The sequence below is a fragment of the Drosophila guanche genome, unplaced genomic scaffold (genome assembly GCF_900245975.1).
Source record: "Drosophila guanche unplaced genomic scaffold, DGUA_6, whole genome shotgun sequence".
NCBI lineage: Eukaryota > Metazoa > Arthropoda > Insecta > Diptera > Drosophilidae > Drosophila > Drosophila guanche.
The window spans coordinates 5,855,083-5,871,592 of record NW_022995749.1 but is presented as its reverse complement, the minus strand read 5'-3'; the positions used below and the strand labels follow the sequence as shown (position 1 = coordinate 5,871,592).

At 43.2% G+C, this 16,510-nt stretch overlaps 3 protein-coding genes across 3 annotated transcripts; all 3 read right to left on the bottom strand.

Moving 5' to 3' along the window:
- Positions 1 to 2,284: 2,284 nt before the first annotated feature.
- On the bottom strand, positions 2,285 to 3,947 carry LOC117585041. Its single transcript, XM_034274296.1, has one exon. It carries the CDS (start codon positions 3,853 to 3,855, stop codon positions 3,235 to 3,237), a length of 621 nt encoding a protein of 206 aa, XP_034130187.1. The 5' UTR covers positions 3,856 to 3,947; the 3' UTR covers positions 2,285 to 3,234.
- Positions 3,937 to 5,173, bottom strand: LOC117585039. The gene is made up of 2 exons (XM_034274295.1): positions 4,060 to 5,173; positions 3,937 to 3,992 (listed from the first exon to the last, which is right to left on the bottom strand). The coding sequence occupies exon 1, from the start codon at positions 4,837 to 4,839 to the stop codon at positions 4,066 to 4,068; it is 774 nt and encodes a 257-aa protein (XP_034130186.1). The 5' UTR covers positions 4,840 to 5,173; the 3' UTR covers positions 3,937 to 3,992; positions 4,060 to 4,065.
- Positions 5,174 to 8,361: 3,188 nt separating this feature from the next.
- LOC117585019 lies at positions 8,362 to 9,886 on the bottom strand. Its single transcript, XM_034274260.1, has 2 exons — positions 8,658 to 9,886; positions 8,362 to 8,595 (listed from the first exon to the last, which is right to left on the bottom strand). Exons 1-2 carry the CDS (start codon positions 9,852 to 9,854, stop codon positions 8,467 to 8,469), a joined length of 1,326 nt encoding a protein of 441 aa, XP_034130151.1. The 5' UTR covers positions 9,855 to 9,886; the 3' UTR covers positions 8,362 to 8,466.
- Between the last annotated feature and the right edge of the window lie 6,624 nt (positions 9,887 to 16,510).

Sequence of the window (16,510 nt, the reverse complement as noted above, 5' to 3'; positions counted from 1 at the left end):
AATAAATAACAATTTATTGTTTGGAAGCTGGTTTTAAAAATGTCATGAAACAGAACAAGCAGATAAACATTCTGTTATGTTACCATCATTATCACATGTATTCAATTATGCCTCATATTCGCATCTTTATTAGTGTTACGATATATTGAGTGTCGGATATTCGTCGATATTCTAAGCCGATTATTAAAGTAAATCAATAATGGTAATATAAATCTTTTCATTGTTATTTTGTTACACTGTATATCAGTATACCGGTTATATCCGGGAATGGAATTTTCAATATACATTTTGAAGAAATATCACGCCAAATCCCAATAAAGTGCAGGCAAACTCTGCTCGTGTTGAAATATCGGATGGATGAATTAACGATAGTGGCATCCATGGTGCTTTTTGGGTTTGCATTTGCCGGAATAATACAATTCACCGCAAGACAAGAAGCCCCTTTAGTGAATTACATTTTTCTTTATAATGACGATGAAATTGGCACATTTTAATGCACTGCAAGCAAGACAATTTGACGAACTTTGCGCGCGACTTTAAATTTGTGTACGATGAGCCGAGGGCACAGAGGCAGAGGTCGAGGATCAGTTTTTGGTAGCGGAGCACTGCAGGGTCCCACAGTACTTCTAGGTATGTTTGGGCGCAGTTCTAAGAACCTCGAATTATTCATCGTTTATGTTAAGACTTTCGATAAAAGGTTGCTGTTTAGTGAATGATAAACACTCTGAAACTCCAAGAAAAACCCACTCGTATCGCTTGAAAACATCCAAAGGCTCTCCATATCGATTAATTAAATTATTCAAGGCACTTGGCTTGGCTTTTCGCTAATATTTTATTAGCATTCTAAGTAACCTTTGGCCTTAAAACTAAGCTCCATCCTAAAAAAACCTGAGGGCTAAAAATTGCTTTCAGCTTAGCGAGAAATTGTTTTCTGGATTTGTGAAAACGAAAATGGCCGGAGGACTGGGACTTTAGCTGGTTGCTGCTTGCTTCTCATGAATGAAAATGGTTTCCCGCTTTGTGTTTGTGTTTGCACGCGTAGAAAAATCAACAAGCTGCAAAAAGGGAGAGCCCACAGCCGCAACAGATTTACCCCCGCCTTCGGCTCTACTAAGATTACACGCGCGTGCACGCACAAGGACGCACAACACATCGAAGTGGAGTGGAGACAGGAGCAGGGCTTTGGGGCGTTTCGTTTTTATGAATGAAATTTTACGCTGACCTTGGAGCAAGCGCATCGCGCGGTTGCGTCAGTGCCCTGACAACAGGGGCAGGCACAAATAACTTTCGAAAATTCGGGCTCCGCCGAGGCAGACCCTGGCGCATGCTCACCATAAGCTCGAAAAAGTGGACTTCCCCTGCCTGTTTTTCATTCATGAAAATTCCAGCTAATTTCATGAATGGCTCTCGATTTTCTCTCTCTCTCTCTCTCTTTTAACTTTCAAGGACACTGTCGCTGCCGCAACGATGGCGTCCTTATTGATTTTCCCTTTTCGCAACGCGTACATTTTAAGCACACATTTTCCACGCTCGCTTTCTGCGTGGGCGTAGCAAAAGTTTATGCCCCTCTGGGCGGGTTAAATGTTACAATTTTTTGTGCTCTGTGTTTTTGCTTATGGTTCTGTGGTGCTCCACGCATTTAAAGTCTCACTCGAGCCCTGGCAGTGGGTTGAAAACCTGTTCAAATTGCCAATGAATTATTATAGCCATTAGCAGGGATTCTTGCATAATCCTTGTTTGGGGGGGGGGGCAGCTCAACTGTGGGTTGTGCATTGCTTTATTGTGCATCTGCTTTTGTCAGTAAATTTTGTTTGTCTTTGCTAAAGGATTTATCTGGCGTACAGTGCGTATGCGTATTTATTCTGCGGGAATTTTAAATTTTTCTGTATTTTGTGGGCAGCCTTAGCAGAAAGATTGTGGAGGTTCGTTTATGTAAACATAATTTTTCGGAGTAATTTGCATGGAAATAATTTCATTTATTTGTCATTTATGAACTGCACTGAGATTAAATTGTTAATAATTTACTTATGCTTATGTACAAATTGTTAAGCAGATTTCAATCTATTATGTGTAACATTAGGAACCTCTCAGGAACCTCATGGAACAAACAGCGGGAATAGGCCTGAAGTAAGCCACAAGTGAAATATGTAAAAATAAAAAAGTAAAACTTAAATAATTTCTAGTCACCTTTTAGCTTCTATATTTGGGTTTTGGTTTGTTATAAACTTAATCAAAAAAATCACAGCAAAAATCAATAAAAGTTCCTTTCTTGGATCTACAGCTTTAAATTAGAGTGTAATTTGGCTTCTAACACATTTCTTTATGCATTTTTTAAGCACGGCTTAAATACTTTTGTATACACATTCCAGCACTCCAGAACTTTGTTATAATGAACACAAATATAGCTCTTAGCCTACGTTTAAGCTGCCACAATGCCTGCAGCAATGCAAAACATTCTTAAAAGTAAGACTTAAATATTTTCTGGACATCCTTTAGCTAACAGGTTCAGTCTTTCCCACATAAACTTTAAACTTAACTAACACAGAGCCAACATAAATTCCTTTTCTTATATCTACAGCCTTACATCATGTTCCCTCCGCGCTTAAATAAGAATTTCCAAGCGGTGCAAACAACTTTTGGCAAAACTTACTGGCAAACATTTGATGGTGTAGGCTGATTGCATATCAAATGTGTGTGTTGACTTGGGTCAATACTCGTAGTTTTGTGGTAGAGCCACAAAGAGAGAAGAACCAAATAAGAAGCTTCAATATCCGGCCGGCAGCCGGCAGTCGGCAGTCGCTTCTTGGCATGCGTTAAAAATAGCCTTGAGAAAGTCAAGAGCAGGGCGAACCAAAGGAAAGTGAACGCTTAGTTTTATGAATGAAAGCAGCAAGCAGGCAGGCAGGCAGGCAGGCAGGCAGTCAGGCAGTCAGGCACCGCACCCAGCGTTCACCTTGCTCTTGACTGCCGCTTTACCCCATCAATTATTGATTTATTCCTTGGTTGGTTGAGCGGCGTAGGACATGCGCAATGGCTAGAGCACGGGCACCCAGGCCACACAGCTGCTTAGCTGTGACACATTGTCGTCAATGGAGCACAGCACTCGGGCGCTCTCAAAACTGTTGCTTACACGCTGACGTCAGAGGAGGCAAAGAGGCAGGAAATCAAGCTTTAATTAGAGCAAAGAAAACACACACAGAACTGAATGTAAATGTGTTTTTGGGAGTCCAACCATTAGATGGTCATGCGGCGATCGTGTGAGAATTCACGGAACCAACGATAACGCTCGAGACGCTCCTGCAGCGCCTCACCAAACACATACAAACGCACGGGCATATAGTCTATGTCGTCGTCCTCATCGTAATCAGAATCATATTCCCCATCAGAGTACTCCTCATTCGAGAGCAGCACATCCACGACAATGAGGCAGTGCAGCAGATAGATGATGCTGCAGACCAACGCGGCCACCGCCTGCGAGCGTAGATACTCAAAGAATGGATGCACAGGCCGCTCCGGCATCTTGGGATCTCCCATGCCAATGTACATCATGTGAAAGTCCATTTCGGCATCCTTCAGCGTCATCAGCGAGATGATCACATACAAAACGCAGCCGGTGAGGGTGCGCAGGATCTCCTCCATTATGCTGGCCTTGTTGCCAGTGCACACATTAATGCTGGCAAAGATTGTCAGCACCGTGTAGATATACAGCGTGATTGTGTAGAAGTAGTGCGTCACTTGATCCAACACGGGCAGAAAGCTCAGATCCTGTGACATGAAGCCGCGTATATGAAAGCCCATCAGCATCATGTTGACCACCGTTTCGGCGGTATAAAACAGGAATAATACCGGCCGCATTGTAGAAAAACTTTTAGAAATAAACTTCTGACAGTGCTGGCAGGGCACACGCCGCCTCAAGGTTTCCGAATACTCACAGCTGGGTGGGAATCTGTGGCTGACACATTGCCGTCAATATTCCGCGTCATAAGCATCGCCTGCAAGCAGAAGTAAAGCATGTTAAAAAGTGCGCTAAAAGGACACCAAATAGAAGGATACACAAACCCCAAATTAGATGTTGATGCGCCCACCATTGGAGAAGTCGCGAAACCAGCGATAACGTTCGAGTCGCTCCTGTATGTAGACGCCACAGAAGTACAGGCGCACGGGTATGTAGTCCATATCCTCGTCTGAATCATCGGATGTGTCATAGATTTGATAGTCAGCATCCTTGTACGACAGCATTACGTCAATAACGATGAGACAGTGCAGCAGGTAAATGATGCTGCAGACCAATGAGCACACTGCCTGTGCGCGTAGATACGCAAAGAAGGGATGGACAGGCTTCTCGGGCATATGGGGATCACCTATGCCCAGGTACATCATATGGAAATCATTCTCCACATCCTTTAGCGTCATCAGCGAGATAATCATATACAATATGCAGCCCGCCAGGGTGCGTAGGATCTCCTCCAGCAGCACCGATTTGTGCCCGGTGCACACATTAATGCTGGAAAATATATTGAGCACGGTAAAGATATAGAACGTGGCCGTATAGAAGTAGTATGGCGTTTGGTCCATTGGTGACAGGAAGCTTAGATCGAGCGACATGAAACCGCGTATATGGTAGCCCATCAGCATCATGTTGACCACCGTCTCGACGGTATAGAACAGGAACAGTACGGGCCGCATCGTTATGGCAGGGCACTGGGGGCACTCCTTCTGACAGATCTCGCACAGAATGTTTGACAGGGTCCGACAAGGCACGACACGACACGACACGCTTTTGTGTTGTGTGAGTCCGTCTCGTCTCAGTCTCGGTCGCAGTTGGAAAGTGCTCATCATAAAAAAAAAACCACTTCACATTTGCTGCCTGCTTCTGGTGCTTCTGTCTCCAAGTGCCGCTGCCGTTGTCGTGGTTTGCTGGAAACAGTAGCAACATTTTCTTGGCAGTTTGATGCTGTTGACTGCTGTTGACGGCGATTATGTTGATGACGCGAGAGACCGCAACGAATTTACGCGCAATTCTCCACCGTGCTTCAGCTCAAGTGTCGAGTAAGCATTTAAATATACGTACAAACACAACACGTCCATAACATGTAGCGCCAAAATGTTAGTATGCCAAGGCTTAGCTACTGTATTGAGTTCTCCCCATCATCGATATCTGCAACAGGAAATCTTAATTAAGTAATTTCTTTATATTTTTTGTACAATTCTCAATGTTATGCCTGCAACGGTTGTTGACACCAAAACAGTGCTGCACAACGTTCAATGCTACTTTTTTTTTACATTTCCTAATTAAATACCAATTATACTTTTGGTATTGTCTTATTGCACTAATGCCACTGACCTGTGAGTCCCGCCGTTTTAGTTGAAATATATTCTTATTCTAATATTTTTCCTTGAGGGTAAAATAATCTTGGTCAAACACACACAGAAACCTTTACAGGCAGCAAAGGAAAATACAAATCAGCTTCTGGGTCTGCCTCATTCTGCAGTTTGTGGCCGCCACTGGATTGCCCATTGCCTTTTGCCGGCGAGTGTGTGTGCGTGTGTGTGTTTGCGCGCAAAGTAAAAGGGTTAATTCACTTGGCCACAGCTGAGAAGGAGCCTTTTCGACTGCGTCATCTCTCTTGTGGCTTCTTACTTGCGGTCGCGTCGTCGTCTTCGTCCGGTCGTGGGTGGGGGCGGCAGGGGGGCACACAGTGGCTGCTGCAATTTTGACAAGCGAACAGCGTTAAGCGAGTTTAAGTGGTTGCCGAGGCGAGCCACAAAGGCTTTTCGTCTTTGCCTTTATCCCCCAGTCAAAATTCCAGGGATCACAAATGAGAGATGGCAAGAGGACCCCCCCTGCCGGCATTCGTTGTCTCCCCAGCACAGTAGTCGAGTTGAACTTAAGCGCGTGTGTGCCCCTGAATGTCCCCTCGCTGGATTTGTTGGTTTACATATTTCGAATGCTTTCGCGAGTGAATTCGACGGCCATCTTGAAACATTCGTGCGCGTAATTAGGCCTAGAACTAAACATAACCTCAATAAATGTGTGCCAAAAGAACCAACACAAATATAATAATCACCCTCCCCCTGCACCTCGCTCTCACAATTAGGAGAGCCTAAACTCTTATGTAATCTGCAAATTGCTCGCGTTACGCCTCTGCCAGGGGGGGCATGGCAGCCGGCACAGCTAAATGCAAGTGCATAAATAACAATTATTGCGGCGCTGCAGAAGCAGCAGCAGCAGCAGCCAACAATGATAGGCCCGGGCAGCGCTCTCAGGTGTCAATTGTGGGGCTGTGCAACGTGACCGGCGGCCATTTTGAGCCGGCCAAAGCGCATACACTGATCGCCATATATCGGCGGCATATAATGCCCGTTGATTATTATGTTTACACTTGGCTTGCAGTTATGCGGGCCCGCAAAATGCTGACCGAGATTAGCTGGTGCTAGTAGTACCCCCAGTAATGATCTCCGCCCGGCCAAAAAGAAATCTCAATGCAAATCAACGGCAATTAATAATTCATCGCCCGCTGGGGCCTCCTTCCACATCGCGTCATGGCAATTATGTGGCTCCGGTCGTGAGAGCGGTGGAGAGAGTGGGACACACATAGAAGCTGCAAGTGTAAGGAACCCGTAATACAATGCAAGTTAGAAAAGTGTATGTGCAAGTGAGAGGGGAGATATGCAAGTTACACAGACACACACACCCAAATGGGAGGAGAAAGACCCGTTTAGTGGGGTCAAATCTTTGCACATTTTTGGTATTTTCTTTTGGCAAAATGCGTGGGTGGTATTTATTGTTAAATGGTGCTGTAAAGTACTAGATCTTGGATAAGTCACTGATCGATTGTCAAACGGTGCTGTAAAGTGCGAGAACTAGTAGCAAAAGCGGGCTTAAGGATTTTTGAAAGTAATATTCTATTACTTTACAATCCCCACTCGCATATCAAACTAAATCTATTCCTATATTCAATAAAATAAATGTAATATGCAAAACAGCCGGACAACTGCTACAGCAGCGGCAGTACAAACTGCTCCAGTGGCCCGCCTGTCGTCCAATATCAGCAAATTTGCAATAAAATATTTGTCTGGCCGTCGCTTTCCGTTTGCCATGAGGTTGTACTCGTACGAGTACCAGCTACAAGAGGTAGGCCAAACAGTGGGTCGTCTAGTGGTCGCCGCCTGGTGGCCGGCCAGCCGTCGCGGCTACTGCAAATTATTTATTTGCACCTTTCGCCGCCATCGTCTGCGACTTGGCTTCTCCTCTGTTTCCTCTCCTTGCCTCTTCCTCCTCCTGCTGCTGACTGCGAACTGCATTTCCATTTGCTTATCAAATCGCTTGCAATCGCCCGAGTGAGAAATGCAGGGCAAATATAAATATTAGCTGGCTGGCCACAAGGAGTGACGGTAGGCATGGTGAGGTTGGGGAGGGGATCTAAGACTGGCGTATGAAATTAGGCGCTGCCAATGCGCCGCCAGCCATTCCCGACCTGTCCGATATATGAAAAGTGTGAAAACGAATTAGTGGCCAAGGCGAGCTCAGGGAACAGCAAAGGGGAGTGCGCCTGCCCCACCCGACTGATAGAATGAGGGCTGTAGAGGTCGCAAAAGTTATTAAAGATTTTGATATGGAGAGATTTCTCATTGGAAACTTTTTACGTTACTTAACACTCCCTTGCCGCTGGTAGACTTATCGAATTATCGTAAATACTTCGATAGGAATCGATGAAAAGACTCACAAGATTGAATTTCCAGTCGTTTCACAACAATTAATTTATTGCCGCTCTTCGATCACTACTCCCATATTTTGTTGTTGTCTTTGAACAACTTTCAACACACATGTCGCTTGTTTACCGACGCAACGCAACGCAACGCGTCGTCGTCGTGCTCCACAAATGCCAACTCAGAGAGAACCAGAGTTAAATTGTCACTTGCACATGGGCGCCCAATAATTATAACAATGGGTGGGCCCCCCAGCAAATAGACGACCGACCCAACGATAGACGTAACCATGGAGCTGTAAACTGCATCATGTTCACAAATTTGTTTGGCATTCCGCCGCGGCGGGATAGAACTGACAAAATGCCCAAAAAAAAAAAAAAGCCAAACCGAAATGCAGCCTAGACGCCACGCCGCTTTTTATTTTGGACATATTGTCCAAGTCCGTCCGTGGCCATCGTCACATATGACAAATTTTGTTGTTGAAAATCGTGTAGAGCTCTGTGTGTTGCGTGTGTGGCTTACGGGGTAGTGCGTTTCGTGGCATGGTGTGGTGTGGCATGGCGCATGCGTGGAGTCGGTGACTATGACAAATCGCCACATGGCAGGCGGCCAATTAGCAAGAAGAAAAGTCCGTCCCAGACTGGTTTGCTATCGATATGCCACCTGATAGACTTAAGATAAATGATACCCCAAAGGCGCAGGCTAAGAAGCTTCTTTATTCCATAAAGAAAGGAGATCTCAAATGTTTTTTATGGATTATTTGGCAGGCGTCCCGGGACTGGGTGGTTCCCTGAATAAAAACTGAACATGCTGCAATGGGCTGTAGTCCTTTTTGAAGCGCTCCACTTGCAGCACATCCACGCGGTCCGACCAAAAGCTGCGAAACTATAAGAAAAAAGGTTTATGAGTTATAAAAAGAAACCTGCGTTAAATGAGAGTTTCCTCACATTCTTTTTATATGCCTCCCAAATGTCGGGAGAGCCCTTGAACTTGATTTTCAAAGGATACGATTTCTTTTCATGCCGCCGCAATTTGTAGATTTTAGACAGCAGTTCCTCTGTCAAGCTAGGGCAGTGGATAAACACAAGTTGCCTTAACTTTGAGTTGGCCTGAATGAAGTCCAAAACATGGTCATCCAGCAGGTTCGAACAGTGGCAGAACACGGCATGTTTATGGGTCACAGGCAGGCCCAAACTTAACATTTCCTGATTGCCAAAATTACAATCGATCAGCTCCAGGCCATCCATATAGGGACAGCGATGCAGCTCCAGTGGTATTAGCTCTTGGGCGCTGTTTATGAAACTGCAATTCAAGCGAAATATTCGCAAATATTCCTCACGCTCTTGTATAACGTGCCTTAAATTCTTCATCATATCCTTGCATTCAGAGAGCTTTTTAATTTCCAAAATCTGCAATTTTGGTAGACAGAAAATCTCCTCTTTGTTGGCCAGAAATACGGATTGATTGATCATTAGATTTTGCATCTGCTGACACTGCGAGATGCCCTTGATATCGGGTGAGTGGGAGCCCAAAAAATGCAACAGTCTCAGAGGCAGACCACTCGCTAGAATGCCCTTGAGTACCCAGGTCTCCACTTCGCCATGGAAACGCAGCTCCTGCAGCTGCTTGAACCCCTCAATGAAGCACACCTCCAGCGGCGAATGAATCTCCAGACGGCGGAGATTCCGCATCAGCGCAGGCAACGCATGAAATGGCCACTGGGGGAAGGTGGTGGTTCTACGCTGCATGGCAGTGCCCCATGTAATCTCACAGCGCTTGACGTTCGGCAGCTCCCTGATGCCCGCCTGATCCAGGATATTCAGCTCATCCTGCAGCTGCTGACAGCGAAAGTGTGCGCCACGAAAGTCCGCATACATTTTTTGTAAAAATGTCTGCAGATCCGAGCCACGCAACTTGAGCTCCATTTTCTGCAGATCCAGACAATTGTATTCACTCTTCCAAATGGCATTACACGCATCGGGCACATTCTTGTACACTCTGCCAAGAATCACCTGCTTGCTAACATCCAACTTTTTGATAATTGTCTGAACTTCTGCGAGTTCCTGTGCCTCCATTGATGACTCGCTGGCGGTTGGATCACTGGAGTCACTTTTCGTGAACTTTGATTTAATTTTTGCAGGCATATTTGTGGTTGATTTTTGTGTATATTTTGACATTAATTTAGTGAGTGAAAAATATATGATTTACTACTGTGTTAAGGGTTTTTTTGTTTAGACTGCTGAGGGCTACGAATGGGAAGCTAGAAGCATTGAAAAACATTCAGAAAATAGTTGGATTCTTACTTGATTTTCCACCACAAATTCTGGACATCGTTCTAATGGCAATTGGATTGCTTTTACCACCCTGCTGCGATCAAGCAACTAACGAGCCATGGATATGTTTTCATTTCAAACGGATTTTGTTTTATGGCAACCCAGGCATGGGGTCGATCGTCAGACCACTTTCCAGCTGCTTTTCTAGCTGCTGCTGGTTCACCAAGACTCTCCCTCCCTTTTTCTCGCTGCTCTCTGCTAATGAGCCAAGAAGCTGTTTGGGTTCTTATTTATGGCACTCATATCTTGGGCTTTTGTTTCCAAAACATTTTGCTTTGGCATCAATAAAGCGATTGGGAAGCGCTCCCAAAAAAAAAAATAAAACAAAAACAAGTTCCACCAAAACTTCAAACTAGTTACAACAAAAAATATGAAAATTGAAATGTTTTATTAATATTTTCAACAGCTTTTGACGCAAGTTAATTAAATTTTTGTCTCGGCTTTAGGTTTTTTTTTTGTGGCTGTTGCAAATCCTGACACTTTGGACACTTGCCATTGGGTGGCCACATCCCAGAGATTTAGATGAGATTAGCTATGGGGGGATCTCTGCATACAGGCGACAAATGTTTCGCTAATGATGTCGTAAGCGGGTTTTGAGGGGCGGTGTTGCGTTCCACCATTTTATAGGAAATATTTGCGAATAAATGAGAGATCTAAGCACTGAACAAGTGATAAACATTTTATTATTTCTCTCTGTTTTCTTTTGTACAAAAGGCGAAACACAAATACAAAACATTTATGGCCTCGTCGGGTGGGCCAACATAGAGCTTCAGCTACAACAGAGGAAACATAGCTACAGATACAACAGCAGAAAACATAGATACGTAGCCACAGATACAGATAGTTTTGGCCTGCCTGACTTGCCCGCATTTTGGGGCGTTTACATTTGCCGTTTTTTTCTATAGCTTTTTGCTTTGAACTCGTTTAAATGTCGGGAAGTAGTTTTTTTGTCTGTCTCTGGTACATTTTTCTGCCTACTTCTTTTTGCTGGCATTTGTGTAAATATTTTAATTATTTTGTTGAGGTAACGCCCATTTTAATAGTTGTGGATTTCCTAACTGCTTGATGGGATTGAGGATTCTGGCAGAGAAACGGAAGCTTAATGCCCTCTCTAATATATTTTTATATTAATAAATTAAATGGAGACTCTTTCGCTGTGTTATGGAATTTTTGTATCGATTTAAAGCTTTCTCTTTATTTCCTAATCACTCATAAAAAGTCCTTAAGTTCCCTTTCTTCTGTTTTGAGGGACCTGCAACGATGCTTTCTCATTAGCGGCTCATTAGTATTGGCCAATTGACGCCTCCCCATGACTCTGCTGCTGCTGCTGCCCCACAAGTTGCCATTCATCAGCGGCAAGAGGTGGTGCAGCTCGTTTGCGATTGACGGTTAGTGTGGGGAGGGGTGCAAAAGCTGATTACAATGCGCAGCCAATCAGCCAGAGAATCCTCTCACTGGGCATTCGAGGCTGCAATTATTTGCACGCAAATAAACAATTCAAAACATCTCTGGGGCGTTTATCACTGAGGCCACTTGGTGGCTGGATGCCTGGCCACTGTGGCTCTGTGGCACGGCCTGTTGGCGTTTAATTTTACGGCTTTATTAGCAGGGGCTCGCTTGCTCGGCTGGGGCCATGCCCGGTAATTTGACGGGCCCCCAGGGCTACCACCTGCATTAAGCATTTTGAGCTACTGTCCGAGGAGCCAGCGCTCCAAACGAAATGAGTGGCTGGCCCGAAGAAGTGTGTCTCTGAGGGAGGTGAGTCGAGGAAAGGGGTTGGATTTTAATGTCTTAGGAATTATGTCTTTGCTTGTGGGATGTTCTTGTTCAAATTGAGAAAACTAGAATGGGATTGATGGGAGATTATTAAGGCAGAAATTTGAATATTTTACCAGAGAAATTTTCTGAATTATTATTGCCAAAATCTACCTACTTTAAGGACACTCTTTCCGGTCATTGAACCTTAATTTTTGGCATATTTTTGGCCATTTTTTTATGAGACTTAATCACACATCTTTTGCCACTGCACTTCAATCATTTTTGTTATCAATCACGTTGTATCTACTGACATTTCTGGTGCCTCCTGCCACACTCGTTAAGTTTTGATTTATGCACTCAATTTCTGAGCTTGTGTGCTGTTGGAATGTTAACCCCGCGTTTATGAATCGAATGACTGCTGGCTGTTGGGCATTCAATTGCTTGAGTTTATGCCGAAAAGAACACAACATTCAATAATAATAATAACGATAGCAACTGTAAGCGCATAGTTCTATGGATTTTATGTGCCCAAGCAACCAAAGCGGACGCAAAGTTCTAGCAAGGAACACAAACGTAGAGGCAACAAAAACCGGACTCCGGCGGCCCCCACAGTCTCAGAGTCATTTGCTGATGAGAATGGGGGTAAGGAAGATTGTCTAGCAGGCGTCTGCGTGTGGCATTTATGTCCAACTGTCAGCCGTAGAGATGACAGGCATTAAGACTGGGTGACAATGTTGCCCTGTAAGACGCGGGCACTTGGATTGGAAGAGGCCTGCATTTTACAGGCTCCCGAGGCCTTAGCTTTAGCAGTTCCCCTCGTGGTCTTTACTTTTGCAGTCCCCCTTGAGGCTTTTACGATAGCAGTTCCCTGGAGGGGCCTTCCTTCCCTCCTGGTTGATCTGCTCTTGAGGCTAATTGCCATTTACACCTAAAAACTGCAATCAAATGTGCTGCCTTTCTGATTCTTGGACTAATTTGGGAATGAAATTAAATAATGAAAACTGTGGGTAGACTTGATGATGCCCTGGCAATGGGTTAAAGTAATATTTAAAGGAAACTGAATAAATGGATTGCAATTTCGGATGCTTTAGATGAGGAAAAAGAGTCTTGAGAGACTTTTTTCTGCTCAAAAAAAAACTTAAATTATAATCTATAATTATTTTTAAGGCCTTCAAGCTTTACATACACCTTTTGCTACCCTGTAAAACGTTTCCAAGATATATAGATGTCATCAAAACACGAATCAGATGCTGCCTGCCTTTCCAAAAAAACGATCCTCATTTGTGTAGCATTTACCATTTTTGATGGGTTTCCAACCAAAAAACCAAAAACCTAATTTTTATGAGCCATGTCCAAAAGGTTTTTCAATCGTTAATTTTTGTTTCGGTGGGGAATTTACCAAAAAACCCAAAACGCCAGAAAAACGTTTACATGCCACATAAAAATTCCTTAAATTTGTATTTCTATGTTGTAAGTATGCAAATTAAGAAATAAACGCTTTTTCGCATAGACATAAAAACACAACAAAGACCAAAAACCACACGTTGAGGAAATTCTCTAACCAAAGACAAAGGGAATTGGCTGAGTGCGATGGGGGGCCCTTGATTAATAACTAATTTGCGATCAATATCGATCAACGATTGTAAATTTTATTGCACGATTGTAAAAAATCAACGGCCTGCTGTGTTATTGGATCAATTATTCAGAGACACAAACGCCCAGAGGAACTGGAGAGGGCTTCAGCGAAGAGCTGGCGTATTGGGGCGGCTGTGGTATCGCCTCATCGGCTCTCTCTCTAATGAACACATTACATAAAATGTCGAGTTTTATGCCCCACTTTGAGACTTGTAGCAGAGCTTTTTTCTACTTTTTTACGGGGACGCGCCAATTAGAAGGAAGGGCTTGTGTGGAACGACTCAGAATCGAAATGGGGGCCGGCTCTCGTCTTTCTTTCGCTGTCTCTCTCAATTTTTAATGGGCAATGTGTGTGCCTAAGCTATGTCTGGGTCTGTGGCTTTTATTGTCTACTGGCTACTGATCTGTATCTATATCTGGCATTACTCATGTTACCTAGAAATCGTTGGGGCATCATCAAACCTGGTCATTACTTGATTGAAGTTCACTTTTGCGGCCAAAGAAAATCGATACGAGTAAGCGATACCACACGAACAGAGAGCTGTTTTCCATAGGAAAAGCTACATAAATCGTTGAGACATTTTTCCACCTGCTTCATAATTTTCGTTTTTAGTGGATTTTCGTTCATATTTGACAGTGAGTTTTCTTTATACAGAAGGAGTTATGGCAATAGAATCAAATTTCCAGCCAGAGATATCTCAGAGGTACATCTGTCTACCGTTTTAGCCTCATCAATCATCAATCAATGTTGTGATTGCTCCCCAAACCGAAAATGATCGAAAATATCGAATATATTCGCTAATAATCGCGCATAATCTTTGATTACTCATTTCCGGTTGCACAAATCACAAAAAAAACTTAACTCGATTGGCGCATACCCTATGAAAGTATTTTTACATTTTATATAGTGTGCCGCCAATCCGTTAGATACGTTTATCTTTTTAACAACAAAAAAGAAACTCAAGTACAGCAGAAAAAAATGTAAGAAAAGAAATTGCGCTCAGTCATTACGCTAAAGCCCAAGAGGGGAGTGAGGGGACCCAGAGATGGAGGCTGAGACCTAGAGACGGTGAGGCAGAGTGGCCCAGAGATGCAGAGGCAGAGGGACGGAGAGACAGGGAGACCCAGAGATCGTCAAGTACTCAATAATTCATACAAAAAATGTAGGAAAAAGCCAGAAAGAGTTATAGGCTTCGGTGAACGAAGCTGCAAATACACTTAAAAATTGAGTTTTTTAGGGACAACTTTGGAAAAAGCTTTAAAACTGCAGAAAAAGTTAAGGAATATTTTTGGTTTATTTGTTTTATATGCAAAATAAAAGGTCTATGATCTTAAAATGAATAACAAATGAAAACAGAGCTGATAAAGATGATTTTTCCTAGTGATAGAAGCTTTAGATTGTCCTTTAAATATTTTGTGTTAAGAAAAACTATAAGAAAAGTAAAAATGCAGTGACAATTCTCTGAAAAAAATTCTTTGCAATTGCACGAAATATTTCTAAGACTATTTCGGACAGACTACAACTGTCGCTTCTTTACCAAATATTAAAATACACCCCTTAAAAGTGTATATGAAAAAAAAAACGTTGATCAATACAAGAGACACTACGAGACATCTTACGTATAGAGCAGAGAGAGAGAGTGAGTGAGGGAGAGGGAGGAAGCAGGAGGAGGGAACAGACAAGTAAAAGAGCAAAACGCGCAACAACACAACACAAGAAATTGAAAAGCCACAAGTCATCTCAGCTGGTGGCTTAAAAGGCGCGTGCTAAGCCATTCATATTCATAAAAAGAGCCACAGCGCGAGACCCGCAAGAGACTGAATAAAAAAAAAATAAGGATTGGCCACCAGACCTCCAGACCTGCAGAGCCACAGACCTGCAGACCTCCACAGACCCGTGATCCGAACCCAACTGAGATCCGACCAAGGGGGGGAGTTGGTGAGGGCGTGAAGGCAACAGCAGCCAGATTCAGAGTCAGAGCCAGAGCGACAGCATCTCAGCAGAATCCAAAGAGATCAAGCTTGAAACTGGACTGAAGACTGAAGAACATAACGAAAGCAAACGGAGAGACAGGGAACGATGTTGGTTCCAGTTCCGCAAATGTCGCCAGGCGACAGCATCAACCATCAACTGAAACATCAGCCTTCATATAGAACGATACTCGGCTGTAGTAGAAAGCAGCACTGAAGATAGAAGACAGAAGAGTGTGGCAGGAACAGAGATGGAACACTTAAAGGCTGTAGCTGGAACAGAGACGGAAAACTAAAAGGCTGCAGCAGGAACAGAGATGGAAGCAGATCGAGCAGAAAATGTAGAGGAAAAGACTACTCTTATAATTTCTAGTTGCCTTCAAAATATTAATAATACTCCAACAGAAAGCACAGAACATTTGGATTACAAGAGTTCTTACAAAAATATTCTTTGGTTTGAGAGTGAAACTACATCCTTTAGCTATGCGATAAAGATCTCAGTATTATTCTTGTTTCAGTCCAGTCATTTTTTTTATTTATTTATGTTATCTTTCTATTTCTTGTTATAAGTGGTAATTATTAGTAGTAAACCATTTTATTTTATTTTGTTTTCTATTATAAAATTCAGATTTTTTGTTACCATTTACCACTATTGTCTGAAAGTTTTTATTATCTAAAACCTGTAATTTGTTTACTCTTTCGTATAAATATTTGCAGTTTTTTAGCAATTTTCTTGTGCTAGTTTATTAATTATATTTTTATTATTTTGTTCTACTATTTCTCAATTCCAATCGCAACCTTAAGGGCATTCAGAGATCTCTTCTAAATCTGTTGTTTTTCCTTTAATAATTTTTTAGATGTCTGCTTGAGCTTTTTTTAGGGATGGGCATATCCGATTTTTGTTACAGCTAAAAACTTTACGGACAGACAGACGACTGCTGTGACTGTTGGCTGTTGCTGTGTGCCTGCCTGCCTGTTGTTGTGGCTGGTTGTGATTGTTGTGGCTGTTGCCGTTGATGTTTTTATCTTGTAGTCAGTCCGTCACAGTGGTTGTTGTTGTTCCTTCCAACGATTGTTGTGCCTCTCTGTGACTGTTGTTGTTG